Source organism: Oncorhynchus mykiss, chromosome 2 (genome assembly GCF_013265735.2).
Source record: "Oncorhynchus mykiss isolate Arlee chromosome 2, USDA_OmykA_1.1, whole genome shotgun sequence".
NCBI lineage: Eukaryota > Metazoa > Chordata > Actinopteri > Salmoniformes > Salmonidae > Oncorhynchus > Oncorhynchus mykiss.
The window spans coordinates 91,045,320-91,063,085 of NC_048566.1; the positions used below are offsets into that span (position 1 = coordinate 91,045,320).

The window sequence follows — 17,766 nt, forward strand, 5'->3', positions numbered from 1 at the left end:
GGTGGTTGGGTATACATTTCTGTTACTCACTGATTGATGTACAATTCGTCATCCTGTTCGTTGTAAGTTATTATAAAGCTTATTTCTCACTTTGTAAGCAAAGGTCTTCAGTTGCATGGGAAAGCACTATATCTGTCTGCCTACGTCCTTATTGTCATTCCACCACCGCAGTGGTCTACCTTGCACCCTTGCCTCCTATACCAGAAATACATCACGTTGAGTGCCAATTGACTTAGTAGGTGGGACTAGACTCAAGAGGAAGTGGGTTTGAAACTGAGCCAAACAGTAAGAGTTAAGGGTACAGCAATGTGCCGTGTTACCTCACTGCTTCCACCCTAATCAGGTTGGAGCCTGAGCATGTAATCAAATTTTATCTAACCTACCTTAATATTAATAAAAGATTGATTGATTTAATCATTAATCCTAATGATATTGTGTACTGTAACCTTACCTCCCACTGATAAAAACAGCGCTGAAATCAGAGAACAAGGTTGAGCTGCTACCATATTACTACATGAAGTGCCGAGGGACTGGTGCCAGAAATGAGGGCTAGGAGTTGTTTCTGGTCTAGGCCTGTGTAGTGCATGGGTGGCTCCAGGGAGAGGCCTGCTAGGAGTTGTTTCTGGACTAGGCCTGTGTAGTGCATGGGTGGCTCCAGGGAGAGGCCTGCTAGGAGTTGTTTCTGGACTAGGCCTGTGTAGTGCATGGGTGGCTCCAGGGAGAGGCCTGCTAGATGTTTCTAGTCTAGGCCTGTGTAGTGCATGGGTGGCTCCAGGGAGAGGCCTGCTAGGAGTTGTTTCTGGTCTGGGCCTGTGTAGTGCATGGGTGGCTCCAGGGAGAGGCCTGCTATGAGATGTTTCTGGACTAGGCCTGTGTAGTGCATGGGTGGCTCCAGGGAGAGGCCTGCTAGGAGTTGTTTCTGGACTAGGCCTGTGTAGTGCATGGGTGGCTCCAGGGAGAGGCCTGCTAGGAGATGTTTCTAGTCTAGGCCTGTGTAGTGCATGGGTGGCTCCAGGGAGAGGCCTACTAGGAGTTGTTTCTGGTCTGGGCCTGTGTAGTGCATGGGTGGCTCCAGGGAGAGGCCTGCTAGGAGATGAAGCTCCCTCATGAATACGTCTAGCACTCCCAAGAAGAATGTATTACTACATGCATGCATAATACAACCACCCCTACTCAATGACCAAGCTGTCAGAGGAGGCAGGTCTAGGCACAGTGAGAATTCCCTGGTGCTACCACTGGTGTAATGTGACCATACAATTTTTTTTATACCTCAGTCCATCTGTAGCACATCCTGTTAGCTAGTTTCAGAAACCCCAGACCTAGGTATGCCAGAACATTCTTAATGTGGAAGGCAACTGGTCTGCCTAGGGAGACAAGCTGTTACCAAAAAATTACACATGTAGAGGTGAGATGCAGTCATAAAGTAAACAGCCTTTATTTGAAAACCACAACCCTGAACCCTCCACTACCATCACCCACCCATGAGTCAACACAACCCTGAACCCTCCACTACCATCACCCACCCAGGAGTCAACACAACCCTGAACCCTCCACTACCATCACTCACCCAGGAGTCAACACAACATCTGGGCTGCTATTACAAAAAGGGATATAGCTTTAAAAATGTAAGTGTTTTTGGTTACCATACAAAAGAATGTAGTTCAATGAAAAATGATTAATGTATCAATTAAATTACAGGTGAACATATGTAGGACCAAAGTGATAAATATGGTGATTAAAAATATTTGAAATGTTAGTTGGCTATCTTAGTGGCTGATTGACTAATGTCCTCTGTACAACTGATACCATTACAGGCGAGACAGTTCTTTAAAGGTATGTTTTCAACACTCTTGATTGATTACAATTGTAACACTTTCAGAGCACTTGTATTGCATGATAAAAGATAGCTATGCTAAACGTACCATATATTTCAAGTGGCAAACAATGACAGTACTTAGAGCTTACAGTGCATGTAAAAAATGTACATGCATCTGTACACACACTAACTAGCACAATACGTTGTTTTTTTAGGAGCTCAATGATAAGTAATGAATTATCATGTTGAAAATGCTTTTAGAGTTAAGGGGTCATACCTGTGGCGTAGGCCCCAGGCCAACCATCATATTACACTGACAATGTTTCTCATTTGTTGTTACCAGATTTTCCATTTGAGTAATGGTTACGGACAGAAATGGTTGATGAACAGATGGACACACAGTCATCATTTAGTTAGCGTGAAGAGAAAGGAACAGATTGACACTGCACATGACAGTATCTGTATGTAACTAATCACCAGGATACAAAGATCACAGTACACTGAGGGGTTAAATAAGGTTGTAAAAGCTAAACAACAATAGGCTGGAATAATCGCTTTTTGTTTCCTCATGACATTCCAGGTAGTTCCAACTCAACGACAATCTTCGTGTCCATGAGAATGACAGCCAAAGAAAATCAAGATAGCATCAAAAGGTAGCGCAATCCACTGTTGAAAAAACATTATTCAGATGGTTGCAGATGAGCGCAAGAGCAAGACGAGTGTGGGAAAATCTAGTGATATTTATTACATTCACTGTATGTGTTAGACTTGATGTTCATGAGATGGAGAGAGAGAAAGCGAGAAAGAGGGCGAGAGTGTGCGCGAGAGAGAGGACAAGGTCAACGATGTGAGCTACAGAAGGAGATAGAATCCTCTTTCTTTTACTCTTGTTCTAAGGAACTTAGCCTTAAAATGCTTTTGAAAAAATGGGCCTAGTTCAGTACAAGAAGTGTGCTGTGAAATCATCTCTCATTGAGAGAGGAATCTTCTGGTGTAAATGAGAAACAACACATGGCACAGCTTGAGGAAGAACATGGGGTGAGGAAAGAGGTGGAGAGAGGTGAAGAGGGTGGAGGAGGGGAGAGAGGGTTGAGGAGGGGGGAGCATATGTTAATCCTCACACAAACAATGCTGTTATTACTGAAATAAGATATACAGTATGATACGTGAAGACTAATAGGCAACAAACAGGAAACCATACACCTGTCTTGTGGCGGGTCGGTTGGTGTGTGTGGGTAGGTGTGTGTGTGGGGGTTGAATGAAACAACAGCTCCAAATGGCATCACTGTAAGATAAGGGCTGTGCTATGAGCAAAGCAACACTGACTGCATGGAAATCAGGAAGCACAGGGTGAGATCAATAAGAGAAAATAGTAAGTGGAAGATGTCAGAGGAGGCGGGGCTTGGCGTCTGTCTGCACCGTGGGGTGTAATGTAGTATAATATGCAGGTGCAGCAGCTGTAGTAATGGGTTATTTGGAGATGCATACAACATACAGAGATCCTGCCTGCCTGAAGTGGGCCATGAGGTGTTCTTTATGTCATTTCCTTTAAGTCATTTCCTTTAATTGTTTGTGATGCAATCATTCCTTTAAAAAAAAAAGTGAGTGAGTTACACAAAAATCTAATAAAATCCAGTGATCAACAAGTAGGCTAGTAAACGTAGCAAATCAAACAAGCATAAATAATTAGCATACGATAAAATGCCATTCAGAAAAAAACAACACATAGGGTTTTGCACCTGTAGTGAAGATTTTTTAAAAACTGTGCTTTTCTTGTGCTGTGCAAAAAAAATAAATCCCTTTTAGATTTTTGCAATGGTGTTAAAATAAAAGGGACACAGCAGGTAGGGCAGCCTGTAAGGGAACGCAGCAGGTAGGGCAGCCTGTAAGGGAACGCAGAAGGTAGGGCAGCCTGTAAACATGATAAACAAAACAAACGAACAATCAAAGGAGTTAAAGCATGCATGATGAAATGAGGAGGGCATTTGTTTATGAAAACCAAAACATCTTTATGGCTGTGTCCGAAATGCCACCCTAATTATTATATAGTGCACTACTATGGGCTACTACCCTATGGGCCCTGGTCAAAAGTGGTGCAAGGGGCCTTGCCTGCTGATATAGGGAATAGGGTGCCATTTGGGACGCATCACATCTGTGATTCAGGAGCTGTAACTAGCTCTACCAAAAAGTAGTCCTGCACTGCGGTAAATAACAAGGTTAATCACCGCTTAATATGCGCTCAATCTCCTCCAGTCTCTTCAAGGCGGCCGCCCGTTTCTTTTCTATGTCTTTAATCTCTTTTGTGGATTTGCTCTTAGTCCGCTGCTGCTTATCAGCCTGGCCATCGTCAAGAAGCTCTGACTGGATGTTGCCACTAAGGCTTTCTGCCGAGGAGGATTTCCGTACATTCTTCTTACTCCCGGCCCCAGCACTGCCAGTGGCTCCCCTCCCTTCCTCCTCTTCCTTTCCTCCTCCCCCTTTCTTTTCCTCCTTCATGGATGGCGTAGCTGCGCCCTCTGCTGACGCTGGGCTCAGCGGCTGCCCTGCCACGGACATGGCGGCCATCTTACCGCGCACGATGCCCAGGTGGCGACGCACATACTCCTCATGGGGTGCCAGGGCCAGCGTTTCCTCCAGGCACCGCTCCGCTCTCGGCAGGTCTCGCTCCTCAAAGTAGACCACACATAGGTTGTGTTTCCCCTGCACGTTGGTGGGGTCCATACTGAGGATTCTCTGGAAGCAGACCTTGGCCCCCTGGGTGTCCTTCTTGTGGTTCATCAGGATATCCCCCTTGAGAATCAAACCTTTAACATGCTCTGGATGGTGGCGTAGCAGCTCATCTAATACAGGCAGGGCATCCAGCTCCCGTCGGGACTGCGAGTAGAGCAGGGCCAGATTGAAGAGGGCGCTACGGAAGCCTGTCTGTAGACGGATGGCCTCCCTCATCCAGCGCTCGGCCGCAGTGTTCTCGTTGGCGTCCATGGCCAGCATGCCCAGGTTGAAATAGCCGTTGGCGTCATCTGGCTCCTCCTGGACGTAGGTCAGGAAACGACGATTGGCCTCCGGACGGAACCTGGGCTCACCTGTAGAGCACACACAGACGGCGCGCAAGCACACACACACACACACACACACACACACGTTAGGGTATTTGTTTATTTAACAACAATAATTGTTTTTGTAGCTGGAGGTAGGGGTGATTTGTTAATAAAGGCATTCCAATGGTTAGTAGTTAAAGGAGGGACACGCATTCAGCACATCAATATTTTCACATTTTTTACAGTATTTTATGTATTTGAATAATAAAAGTTCTAAATATGCTTCATAAGGGTGGGAACAAATACATTGTAAGTGGTTTTAATGGGGTTTTGCTCTTCTGATTGTTTTATACTGTTTAATCAAACTTTAACCAAAAATATGTTTCTGCATTTATCTATTTCTGCATATCCTTCACGCATTCGTTATCATTTCCACACTGTAAAACCTTTGTTTTGTCGTTTTATGCCTCTATTTTGTAAGAAAAGTTACTTTTCCTTTATCAGAATAATTATTCAATCAAATCAAATGTTATTTGTCACATACACATGGTTAGCAGATGTTAATGTGAGTGTAGCAAAACGCTTGTGCTTCTAGTTCCAACCATGCAGTAATATCTAACAAGGAATGAATAAGAACATATGGAAGAGCGATGGCCAAACGGCATAGGCAAGATGGAGTAGATGGTATACAGTATTTACATATGAGATGAGTAATGTGGGTATGTAAACATTATATACAGTGGCATTGTTTAAAGTGACTAGTGATACATTTATTACATGCAATTTTAAATTATTAAAGTGGCTAGAGATTTGAGTTAGTATGTTGGCAGCAGTCACTCAATGATGGCTGTCTAACAGTCTGATGGCCTTGAGAAAGAAGCCGTTCTTCAGTCTCTCGGTCTCAGCTTTGATGCACCTGTACTGACCGCGCCTTCTGGATGAAAGTGGGGTGAACAGGCAGTGTGTAGTTGGTGAGCAATGTCCATTAGGATGTAGAGCAACATCATTCCTAAACACCAGATTTATTCATACTGGGTCCATTCCACACTACAGTTGTCCTTGGTGGTTGTCCTTGATGATCTTTTTGGCCTTCCTGTGACATCGGGTGGTGTAGGTGTCCTGGAGGGCAGGTAGTTTGTCCCCAGTGATGCGTTGTGCAGACCTCACTACCCTCTGGAGAGCCTTTTGGTTGTGGGCAGAGCAGTTGTCGTACCAGGAGGTGAAACAGCCTGACAGGATGCTCTCGATTGAGCATCTGTAAACGTTTGTGAGTGTTTTTGGTGACAAGCCAAATTTCTTCAGCCTCCAGAGGTTGACGAGGCGATGTTGCGCCTTCTTCACCACTTTGTCTGTGTGGGTGGACCATTTCAGTTTGTCCGTGATGTGTACGCCGAGGAACTAAAAACTTCCCACCTTCTCCACTACTGTGCCGTCGATGTGGATAGGGGGGTGCTCCCTCCGCTGTTTCCTGAAGTCCACGATCATCTCCTTTGTTTTGTTGACGTTGAGTGTGAGGTTACTGTCCTGACACCACACTCCGAGGGCCCTCACCTCCTCCCTGAAGACTGTCTCTTCGTTGTTGGTAATCAAGCCTACCAGAAAATATAAAAAACGATCGGCCTATATCGAATCTCCATTGCTCTCTAAAATTTTTGAAAAAGCTGTTGCGCTGTAACTCACTGCCTTCCTGAAGACAAACAATGTATACGAAATGCTTCAGTCTGGTTTTAGATCCCATCATAGCACTGAGACTGCACTTGTGAAGGTAGTAAATTACCTTTTAAATGGTGTCAAAACCGAGGTTCTGCATCTGTCCTCGTGCTCCTAGACCTTAGTGCTGCTTTTGATACCATCGATCACCACATTCTTTTGGAGAGATTGGAAATCCAAATTGGTCTACACGGACAAGTTCTGGCCTGGTTTAGATCTTATCTGTCGGAAAGATATCACTTTGTCTCTGTAGATGGTTTGTTCTCTGACAAATCAACTGTAAATTTCAGTGTTCCTCAAGGTTCCGTTTTAGGACCACTATTGTTTTCACAATATATTTTACCTATTGGGGATGTCATTCGAAAACAATGTTAACTTTCACTGATATGCAGATGACACACAGCTGTACATTTCAATGAAACATGGTGAAGCCCCAAAATTGCCCTCCCTAGAAGCCTGTGTTTCAGACATAAGGAAGTGGATGGCTGCAAACGTTCTACTTTTAAACTCGGACAACAGAGATGCTTGTTCTAGGTCCCAAGAAACAAAGAGATCTTCTGTTGAATCTGACAATCTTGATGGTCGTACAGTCATCTCAAATAAAACTGAAGGACCTCTGTGTTACTCTGAACCCTAATCTCTCTTTTCACGAACATATCAAGACTGTTTCAAGGACAGCTTTTTCCATCTACGTAACATTGCAAAAATCAGAAACTTTCTGTCCAAAAATGATGCAGAAAAATTAATTCATGCTTTTGTTACTTCTAGGTTAGACTATTGCAATGCTCTACTTTCCGGCTACCCGGATAAAGCACTAAATAAACTTCAGTTAGTGCTAAATACAGCTGCTAGACTCCTGACTAGAACCAACAAATTTGGTCATATTAATCCAGTGCTAGCCTCCCTACACTGGCTTCCTGTTAACTTGTTGGGGATAGGGGGCAGTATTTTCACTTTGGATGAATTGCATGCCCATAGTGAACTGCATCCTACTCTGTCCTAGATTGCTATATATCTATATATCTATATATGCATATTATTATTACTATTGGATAGAAAACACTAAAGTTTCTAAAACTGTTTGAATTATGTCTGTGCGTATAACAGAACTCATAGGGCAGGCAATCTTCCAAACAGGAAGTGAAATTCTGAATGCGGGTCTAATTTTAAGTCATCGCCTCTTCACTTCCAAATAAGATATGGATCTGTTAGCACTTCCTACGCCTTCCACTAGACGTCCTCATTCAGTAGAACGTGGAATGGAGCCTCTGGTGTGAACTTTAACCGAATGGGAGGGGAATGAGTCACTGTCCTGGCAGAATGCAATTTCCCTGTTGCGCATTTGTCTGTTGATATCACCATCGTTCCATTTGGCTGCAGATGAAAACGTATGCTCCGGTTGGAACGTTATTGGATATATATGAAAATAACATCCTGAAGATGAATTCTCTACTTAGTTTGACCAGTTTATTCGACCTGGAATATATATTTTTGAAGTTTTCGTCCGAGTTCTCGTGGACCAGCGTTAGCTTTTGTGCTAGCAAATGCAGCTAATTGGACACTAGTATTGGACATTATGGAACAAAACAACGATTTACTGTGGAACTAGGATTCCTTGCACTGCATTCTGATGAATGATCATCAAAGGTAAGGGAATATTTATGATGTAATTTCGTATTTCTGTTGACTCCAACATGGCGGAGAAATATATTTCCGTCTGAGCGCCGTCTCAGATTATTGCATGGTAGGCTTTTTTCGTAAAGTTTAAAAAAAATCTGACACAGCGGTTGCATTAAGCACCAGTGTATCTTTAATTATATGTAGAACATGTATCTTTCGTCAAAGTTTATGATGAGTATTTCTGTTATCTGGCATAGCTCTCTGTAATTACTCCGTATATTTTGGAAGCATTTCTGAACATGGCGTCAATGTAAACCGAGATTTGTGGATATAAATATGCATATTATCGAATAAAACATACATGTATTGTGTAACATGTCATATGAGTGTCATCTGTTGAAGATTATCAAAGTGATTAATTTTATCTCTAATTCTGCTTTTGTGACTATCCTTGGCTGGGAAAAATGGCTGTGTTTTTTGTTTGTTGATTTGGTGGTGGTCTAACATAAATATATGTTGTGTTTTCGCTGTAAAACATTTTAAATATCGGACATGATGGGTAGATTAACAAGATGTTTATCATTCATTTGTTGTATTGGACTAATGTGTGAAAGTTAAATATTTCTAAAGAATATTTTTGAATTCCCCGCGCCACCTTTTCAGCTGAATGGGGGGGAGGGGGTTCCCCTAGGGAAGGCCTTGCCATAGCAGGTGGCAAGGGCTGATTTCAAGGTTTTACTGCTAACCTACAAAGCATTACATGGGCTTGCTCCTACCTATCTTTCCGATTTGGTCCTGCCGTACATACCTACATGTACGCTACGGTCACAAGACGCAGGCCTCCTAATTGTCCCTAGAATTTCTAAGCAAACAGCTGGAGGCAGGGCTTACTCATATAGAGCTCCATTTTAATGGAATGGTCTGCCTACCCATGTGAGAGACGCAGACTCGGTCTCAACCTTTAAGTCTTTATTGAAGACTCATCTCTTCAGTAGGTCCTATGAGTGTAGTCTGGCCCAGGAGTGTGAAGGTGAACGGAGAGGCTCTGGAGCAACGAACCGCGCTTGCTGTCTCTGCCTGGCCGGTTCCCCTCTCTCCACTGGGATTCTCTGCATCTAACCCTATTACAGGGGCTGAGTCACTGGCTTACTTGTGATCTTCCATGCCGTCCCTAGGAGGGGTGCGTCACTTGAGTGGGTTGAGTCACTGACGTGATCTTCCTGTCTGGGTTGGAGCCCCCCCTTGGGTTGTGCTGTGGCGGAGATCTTTGTGGGCTATACCCGGCCTTGTCTCAGGATGGTAAGTTGGTTGAAGATATCCCTCTAGTGGTGTGGGGGCTGTGCTTTGGCAAAGTGGGTGGGGTTATATCCTGTCTGTTTGGCCCTGTCCGAGGGTATCATCGGATGGGGCCACAGTGTCTCCTTTGACCCCTCCTGTTTCAGCCTCCAGTATTTATGCTGCAGTAGTTTTTGTCGGGGGGCTAGGGTCAGTCTGTTACATCTGGAGTATTTCTCCTGTGTGAATGAATTCCCTCCCTCCCTCTCTCTCTCCCTCCCGCGGGCCATGCCTCAGGACTACCTGGCATGATGACTCCTTGCGGTCCCCAGTCCACCTGGCCGTGCTGCTGCTCCAGTTTCTGTTCTGCCTGATACTCTCAATGATCGACTATGACAAGCCACCTGACATTTCCTCCTGAGGTGCTGACTTGTTGCACCCTCGACAACTACTGTGATTACTATTATTTGAACATGCTGGTCATTTATGAACGTTTGGACATCTTGGCCATTTTCTGTTATAATCTCCACCCGGCACAGCCAGAAGAGGACTGGCCACCCCTCATAGCCTGGTTCCTCTCTAGGTTTCTTCCTAGGTTTTGGCCTTTCTAGGGAGTTTTTCCTAGCCACGTGCTTCTACACCTGCATTGCTTGCTGTTTGGGATTTAGGCTGGGTTTCAGCTGATGTAAGAAGGGCTATATAAATACGTTTGATTTGAATGGAACATAGGACAAATATGCGCAAACATGACAGATATGGCAAACCTGCAACTCCATATTTGGAAGCGCTTAGGTCACCTGACTTTTGGCAGGGATTTGATGACAAGAAAAAGACAAGTTCTCACACGTAGACAAGTTCTCACAGTTACCACGGTAGAAAGCGTTTAGTATTAGAAGAAAAAAAGTTGATCCCATTGATGCTGTTGACCTGGATCACTGGTTGCTACGGAAAGAAGGGGGTGAGTGTAACCGGTGTGAAATGGGTAGCTAGTTAGCGATGCTCGTTAATAGCGTTTCAATCGGTGACGTCACTCGCTCTGAGACCTTGAAGTAGGTGTTTCTCTTGCCCTGCAAGGGCAGCCACTTTTGTGGAGCGATGGGTAACGATGCTTCGAGGGTGACTTGTTAATGTGTGCAGATGGTCCATGGTTCAAGCTCAGGTTGGGGCGAGGAGAGGAACGGAAGCAATACTGTTACAAAGTCTGATCCCATATCCTACACCTCCCCTCTACCTTTTGCATGCCTCTCCTGGGGAAACGGCTAGAGGCCTCAGGAATACTTATGTCTCCTTAATGTTCATCGTCTGTGCAACATGAGACAGTGGATGGATTATAATCACTTACAATGTATGACAAATCCTTCACAATTTAGTGGTGCTATCACACTGGCCAGCTAATTCAAATATTTTGGTGATAAATGGGTGTACACAGCAATAGTGTTGCAAACATAGCATAATCTAGGGCTAGGGTTTTGATTATTTACGTTGGACATACTATGGTTACACAACATGGTTAAAATATTATGGTTACCATACTATAATTTCTGCCACCTTGAAAGGCAAGCTTCAACATGGACAAATGAGAGGCTGCCAGAGATTTATGGAAATTGCTTTCTATGGGTACAAACCTTTTTCTACGACTACAAAATCACTTTCTACAATAACTTTTTTATTTTCGAGAACTTCTTGTCTACGCGTGAGAACTCAAATCCCTGACAAAAGTCAGGTGACCTAAGTGCTTCCAAATATGGAGTTGCAGGTTTACGCATCTCTCTCCTATGTGCAAATCTTTATGGCATTCATTTTATTTAAGGCCCTCGATTTACAAATACAAATCAAAAGGTGTTTGTTTGTGGAAAGTGATTTCCATTTGTGGATTGGTGATTTCCATTTGCGGAAAGTGATTTATATTTATGGATTGGTGATTTACATTTGCGAATACATTTGGCATGATATTGATCCCATACATTCGGGCTTCCTTGAGATCAGAAGGGCCGCACTGAACATTGATTATCTTTAAATCGCCATCAATTTCCTCTATCCATTGCTTTTGATGCTCCCTGACCATATAACTTTCTTTTGACTGTTAGCAAGTTAGGCAGAGTAAAGAGCGTATAAATGTAGGTTCATTATCATTTCTACACAAGTTCGATTTTGTTTTAGTAATTTCAATGTCGATTGAGCTAATGTTTACCCGAGAAAATTAAAAAAATTACACACTCCCCTACGTATTTATTTGGACAGCGAAGCTAAAACTTTCAAATGTTTAATATGAGGTGACAGTACAGAATGGCTCCATTTATTTGAGGGTATCGTCTGTTCAGAAATTAAAGCACTTTAAGCATCTAGTACCCCCATTTGAAGGTGTCACAAGTATTTGGACAAATTCACTTATAGTGTATTACATATAGTGTTTGGTCCCATATTCCTAGAACACAATGACTACATCAAGCTTGTGACTACAAACTTGTTGGATGCCTTTGCAGTTTGTTTTGGTTATGTTTAGGATTATGTTGTGCCTAATAGAAATGAATGGTAAATAATGCATTGAGTAAATTAGGAGTCACCTTTATTGTAAATAAGAATATGATCTGTTTCTCAAAACTTCTACATTAATGTGGGTGCTACAATGATTACAGATAATCATGAATGGATCCCGGAGCAAAAACCCTGTGCTATCCTGGAGCACAAGTACAAGACATTACAAGGCTGCTTCCGACTTTTCTACGACAGATGTCAGGAGCTGACACTGTTGTAGTCCATGTGGGGTCAAGCAACATTAGGAGGGCTAGCTCAGAACTTATGAAATTGGATTGTAAAGAACTGATTCTAGCACTAAGATTCCAAAAAGTGGCCAAATATTTCAGGTTGTACCATCGTTGGGCTGCGCGTATGAGATTCAGCAGGCTACTGACATTACACACCTGGCTAAAAGATTACTGTAGCTCTGTTGGAATCACTTTTACAGATAACTTTGACACCTTTTGGAAACAGAATGACAAAGTCCATCAAAATCGTCTTGGCTCATGGACTCATTTCAAGGCTGCGTTGACAGTTAATCCCTTCCATTGTGTCGCTGAGTAGTCATAATGCTGCAGCAAATGATCATTATCCAGGGGGCGTTGGCAGATAACGTAAGTAACTTAATTTGTGTCCCACTAACTGCCCTGAATGCCTCTACAGCTATTATATGGAGTAATTATGTGCCTATGAACCAGAGTTACAGTATACTGTTAGCACAGAGGTGGTGTGCCCTAGTAGGAAGTCACCCTGCACAAATATAAACAACATGAGCATGTCTACTTCTGATGAGCTTCCCACTAAAGCAATGAAAACAATAAAGCATCCTAGAAAAGTGATACAATTGCACACATTTTCATACAGCACCAGTCAAACATTTGGGCACAGATTGAAGGATTTGTATTTATTTGTTCTATTTTCTACATTGTAGAATAGAAGTGAAAACATCCAAACAATGAAATAACACATGGAATCATGTAGTAACCAAAAAAGTGTTAACTTCTTAAGGTATAGGGGGCAGCATTTTTACTTTTGGATAAATAGCGTGCCCAATTTCAACTTCCTGCTACTCATGCCAGGAATATAAGATATGCATATTATTAGTAGATTTGGATAGAAAACACTGAAGTTTCTAAAAATGTTTGAATCATGTCTGTGAGTATAACAGAACTTATGTAGCAGGCAAAACCCAGAGGACTAACCGTTCAGATTATTATATTTTTTTTTTTAGGTCTCTGTCTGTTCACTGAGTTCTCATTGGCAAATGCTATTTTGTAGGAACCTGTTTTCAGTTCCTACCGCTTCCACTGGATGTCACCAGTCTTTGGAATGTGGTTGAGGTTATTCATTTGTGCAATGAAGAAGTATGCCATCTAGGAACTGCGTAACACTGTTGAGAGTTGGCCAAGGCATGAAAAGTAGCGTTTGTTTCCTCTCGTCCTCTATTGAAAACAGATAGACCCGTATTCAATTTGATCGATTATTAACCTTTAAAAATACCTAAAGTTTTATTACAAAAGTAGTCTGAAATATTTTGGCAATGTTTATAGGCAACTTTTAAAATACTTTGTAGTGACATTGCGCATTTTGGAAGCTGTTTTTTTCTGGATCAAACGCGTCAAATAAATTGACATTTTGGATATATATGGACGGAATTAATTGAGCAAAAGGACCAATTGTGATGTTTATGGGACATATTGGAGTGCCAACAAAAAAAGCTCAAAGGTAAGGCATGTTTTATATTTTATTTCTGCATTTTGTGTAGCGCCTGCAGGGTTGAAATATGTGGAGGCCAGGTCATCTGATGCAGCACTCCATCACCCTCCTTATTGGTAAAATAGCCATTACACAGCCTGGAGGTGTGTTGGGTCATTGTCTTGTTTAAAAACAAAATGGCAGTTCCACAAAGCACAAACCAGATGGGACGGCGTATCACTGCAGAATGCTGTGGTAGCCATGCTGGTTAAGTGTGCATTGAATTCTAAATAAATCACAGACAGTGTCACTAGCAAAGCACCCCCACACCATCACACCTCCTCTTCCATGCTTCACGGTGGGAACCAAACATGCGGAGATCATCCATTCACCTACTCTGCGTCTCACAAAGACGGTGGTTGGAACCAAACATCTCAAATTTGGACTCCACCGGTCTAATGTCCATTGCTCATGTTTCTTGGCCAAGCAAGTCTCTTCTTCTTATTGGTGTCCTTTAGTAGTGGTTTCTTTGCAGCAATTTGACCATGAAGGCCTGATTCATGCAGTCTCCTCTGAAAAGTTGATGTTGAGATGTGTTTGTTACTTGAACTCTGTGAAACGTTTATTTGGGATGCAATTTCTGAGGCTGGTAACTCTAATGAACTTATCCTCTGCAGCAGAGGTAAGGCTGGGTCCTCCTTTCTGTGGTGGTCCTCCTGAGAGCCAGTTTCATCATAGTGTTTGACGGTTTTTGCGGGTGCACTTGAAGAAACTTTCAAAGTTCTTGAAATGTTCCGTATTGACTGACCTTTATGTCTTAAAGTAATGATGGACTGTCGTTTCTCTTTACTTATTTGAGCTGTTCTTGCCATGATATGGACTAGGTCCTTTACAAAAAAAGGGCCATCTTTTGTATACCACCCCTACCTTATCAATACACAACTGACTGGCTCAAACGCAGTAAGGAAAGAAATTCCGCAAATTAAGGGGGCACACCTGTTAATTGAAATGCATGCCTCATGAAGCTGGTTATACAGGACTAAGATGTAATCCTACTGCACCGGCTCCGACGCTCGTCGGATGTGGTAGGGCTTGAAAACTATTACTGACTACAAAGGGAAAACCAGTCGCAAGCTACCCAGTGACGCGAGCCTACCAGACGAGCTAAATTGCTCGCTTTGAGGCAAGCATCACTGAAACATGCATGAGAGCACCAGCTGTTCCAGACGTCTGTGTGATCACTCTCTATGTAACCGATGTGAGCAAGACCTTTAAACAGGTAAACATTCACAAAGGCGCGGGTCCAGACAAATAACCAAGACGTGTACTCAAAGCATGCTCGGACCAACTGGCAAGTGTCTTCACTGCCATTTAACCTCTCCCTGATCAAGTATGTAATACCTAAATGTTTCAAACAGACCACCGTAGTCCCTGTGCCCAATATAGCAAAGGTAACCTGCCTAAATGATTACCGCCTCTTAGCACTCATGTCGGTAGCCATTAAGTGCTTTGAAAGGCTGGTTATGGCTCACATCAACACGATCATGCCAGGAAACCTAGAACCACTCCAATTTGTAAACCGCCCCAAAAGATCCACAGATGACGCAATCTCAATCGCACTCAACACTGTCCTTTCCCAACTAGAAAAAAGAAACACCTATGTGAGAATGCTGTTCATTGACTACAGCTCAGCGTTCAACACCATAGCACCCACCAAGCTCATCACTAAGCTAAGGACCCTGGGACTAAACACCTCCCTCTGCAATTGGATCCTGGACTTCCTGACAGGCCAACCCCATGTGGTAAGGGATGATCATCAACATAAGTTTCCCTCAAGGGTGAGTTTTTAGCCCCCTCCTCTACTCCCTGTTCACCCACAACTGCATGGCCAAGCACGACTCCAACACCATCACTGTTGCTGACGACAACAGTGGGAGGCCTGATCACCGACAACAATGAGACAGCCTATAGGGAAAAGGTCAGAGACCTGGCAGTGTGGTGCCAGGACAACAACGTCTCCCTCAATGTGAGCACAAAGGAGCCTATCGTGGACTATAGGAAAAGGAGGGCCGAACAGGCCCCCATTAATATTGACGGGACTGAAGTGGAGCGGGCTTAGAGTTTCAAGTTCCTTGCTGTCCACATCACCAACAAACTATCAAACACACCAAGACAAGTAGTGAAGAGGGCACGACAACACCTTTTCCTCCCCAGGAGACAAAAGATTTGGCATGGGTCCCCAGATCCTCAAAAACGTTATACAGCTGCAACATCTTCAGCATCCTAAACGGTTGCATTACCGCATGGTATGGCAACTGCTCGGCATCTGACCGGAAGGCACTACAGAGGGTAGTGCATAAGGCCCAGTACATCACCGGGGACAAGCTTCCTGACATCCAGGAGAAAGGCCCCAAAAATTGTCAAAGACTCCAGTCATAGACTGTTCTCCCTGCTACCGCATGGCAAGCGGTACCGGAGCGCCAAGTCTAGGACCAAAAGGCTCCTTAACAGCTTCTACCCAAACCATAAGACTTCTGAACAGCTAACAAAATGGCTACCCAGACTATTCGCATTGCCCCCCTCTTCTACGCTGCTGCTACTCTCTGTTTATTATCTTTGCATAGTCACTAACTCTATCTACATGTACATATTACCTCAATTACCTTGACTAATCGGTGCCCCCGCGCATTGACTCTGTACCGATACCCGCTGTATATAGCCTCACTATTGTTATTTTACTGCTGCTCTTTAATTATTTGTTACTTTTATTTTTTTATACTTATTTTTCTTAAAACTGCATTGTTGGTTAAGGGCTTTGTAAGTAAGGATTTCACTGTAAGGACTACCTACACCTGTTGTATTCTGTGCATGTGACAAATTCAATTTGACTTCATGGTTAAATAAAGGTTAACTAAATAAACAACCTTCCCCACTGCTAAAAGCCCTGACTGAGCCAGGGTCGTATTCACTAAGAGCGAAACCAAAGCAAACGGGCTGAAACAGGAGGTGGGATCACCTGAACCTGTCCAATATGAAAGACTTGTTTTAATTTCTGTTACATAACATTTAGCTATGGTGCTTACTAATGAACACAACCCTGGGCTGATCAGCCTGAGTAGCTAAGTCACTCACCAGATTCCTGCATGAGCAGGGCAGAGTTGAAGAGTGCCAGTTTGTGGCGTGGGTTGAGCTCCAGGGCATGGTTAAAGTTCTTCAGGGCCTCTGAGGGCTCCTTCATCTCGATGTTGACGATAGCAAGGTTGTACCAGAGGTCAGCGTTGGTGCTGTCCAGCTCCAGGGCCCGCAGGTAGGCGTCCCTGGCCTCCAACGGCTTGTTCATCTTCAGCAGCAGCTCCCCTCTGGGTTTGGAGTTTGCACAGAAAGAAAGGAGAAATTAAGTCTCCATTTTGGTTCTGGGGGGTTGAAGCAGCAGGCGGGAGCATTTCTCAAGCCAAATCTAAGCTCACCTTCACGACTGACTATTAAATTGAAAGAAAAAAAATAGTAAGAACAATTCCAACATCTATCTATTGTTATCCCTTGCTCTTACCTGTTCTTGATTATGGTGATACTATTTATCAAAGTGCAGCTGCCTCTACTCTTAAACCCCTGGATACCGTTTTTCATAGTGCCCTTCGCTTTATCACAGGAGACAGTGTTATTACTCATCACTGCATTCTTTACCAAAAGGTGGGCTGAACCTCTTTGAACTAAGATCACATCATGACTCTCTTTTTGTTTACAAAGCCTGCACCACAAGCTTCCGACTTACTTAACTTCACTGTTAAGAAATAAAATGAGCCAGCCTTTAGTTTTCTTGCTCCACACGTTTGGAATGAGCTCCAAAATATATTTGTAATAGATGTGTTAGTGTCCCTAGGGCAGTTCAGGCAGCGGACAGAGGATTCTTATAAAGAAGAATGTGTTTGTTTTAGTTGACTGTGTTTTGTGTATATTTATGTTTGTCTGTGCAATACACACTACCGGACAAAAGTTCTAGAACACTTACTCATTCAAGGGTTTTTCTTTATTTTTACTATGTTCTACATTGTAGAATAATAGTGAAGACTTCAAACCTATGAAATAACACATATG

The 17,766-nt window shown here is 43.2% G+C and overlaps 1 protein-coding gene across 2 annotated transcripts in view; it reads right to left on the minus strand.

Annotated features, from left to right (window-relative positions):
* Positions 1 to 1,411: 1,411 nt before the first annotated feature.
* Positions 1,412 to 17,766, minus strand: part of tmtc3 (transmembrane O-mannosyltransferase targeting cadherins 3) — a 110,713-nt gene continuing 94,358 nt past the window's right edge. Inside the window, exons 13-15 of one of the 2 annotated variants that reach the window (XM_036958924.1) lie at positions 16,804 to 17,030; positions 4,042 to 4,899; positions 1,412 to 3,728 (exon numbers count right to left, since the gene is read on the minus strand). In XM_036958924.1, the coding sequence (XP_036814819.1) occupies positions 3,619 to 3,728; positions 4,042 to 4,899; positions 16,804 to 17,030 (1,195 nt within the window). In that variant the 3' untranslated portion in view covers positions 1,412 to 3,618. Of the gene's footprint in view, positions 4,900 to 16,803; positions 17,031 to 17,766 lie in introns of both variants that reach the window. The other variant, XM_021576723.2, reaches the window with a different exon arrangement.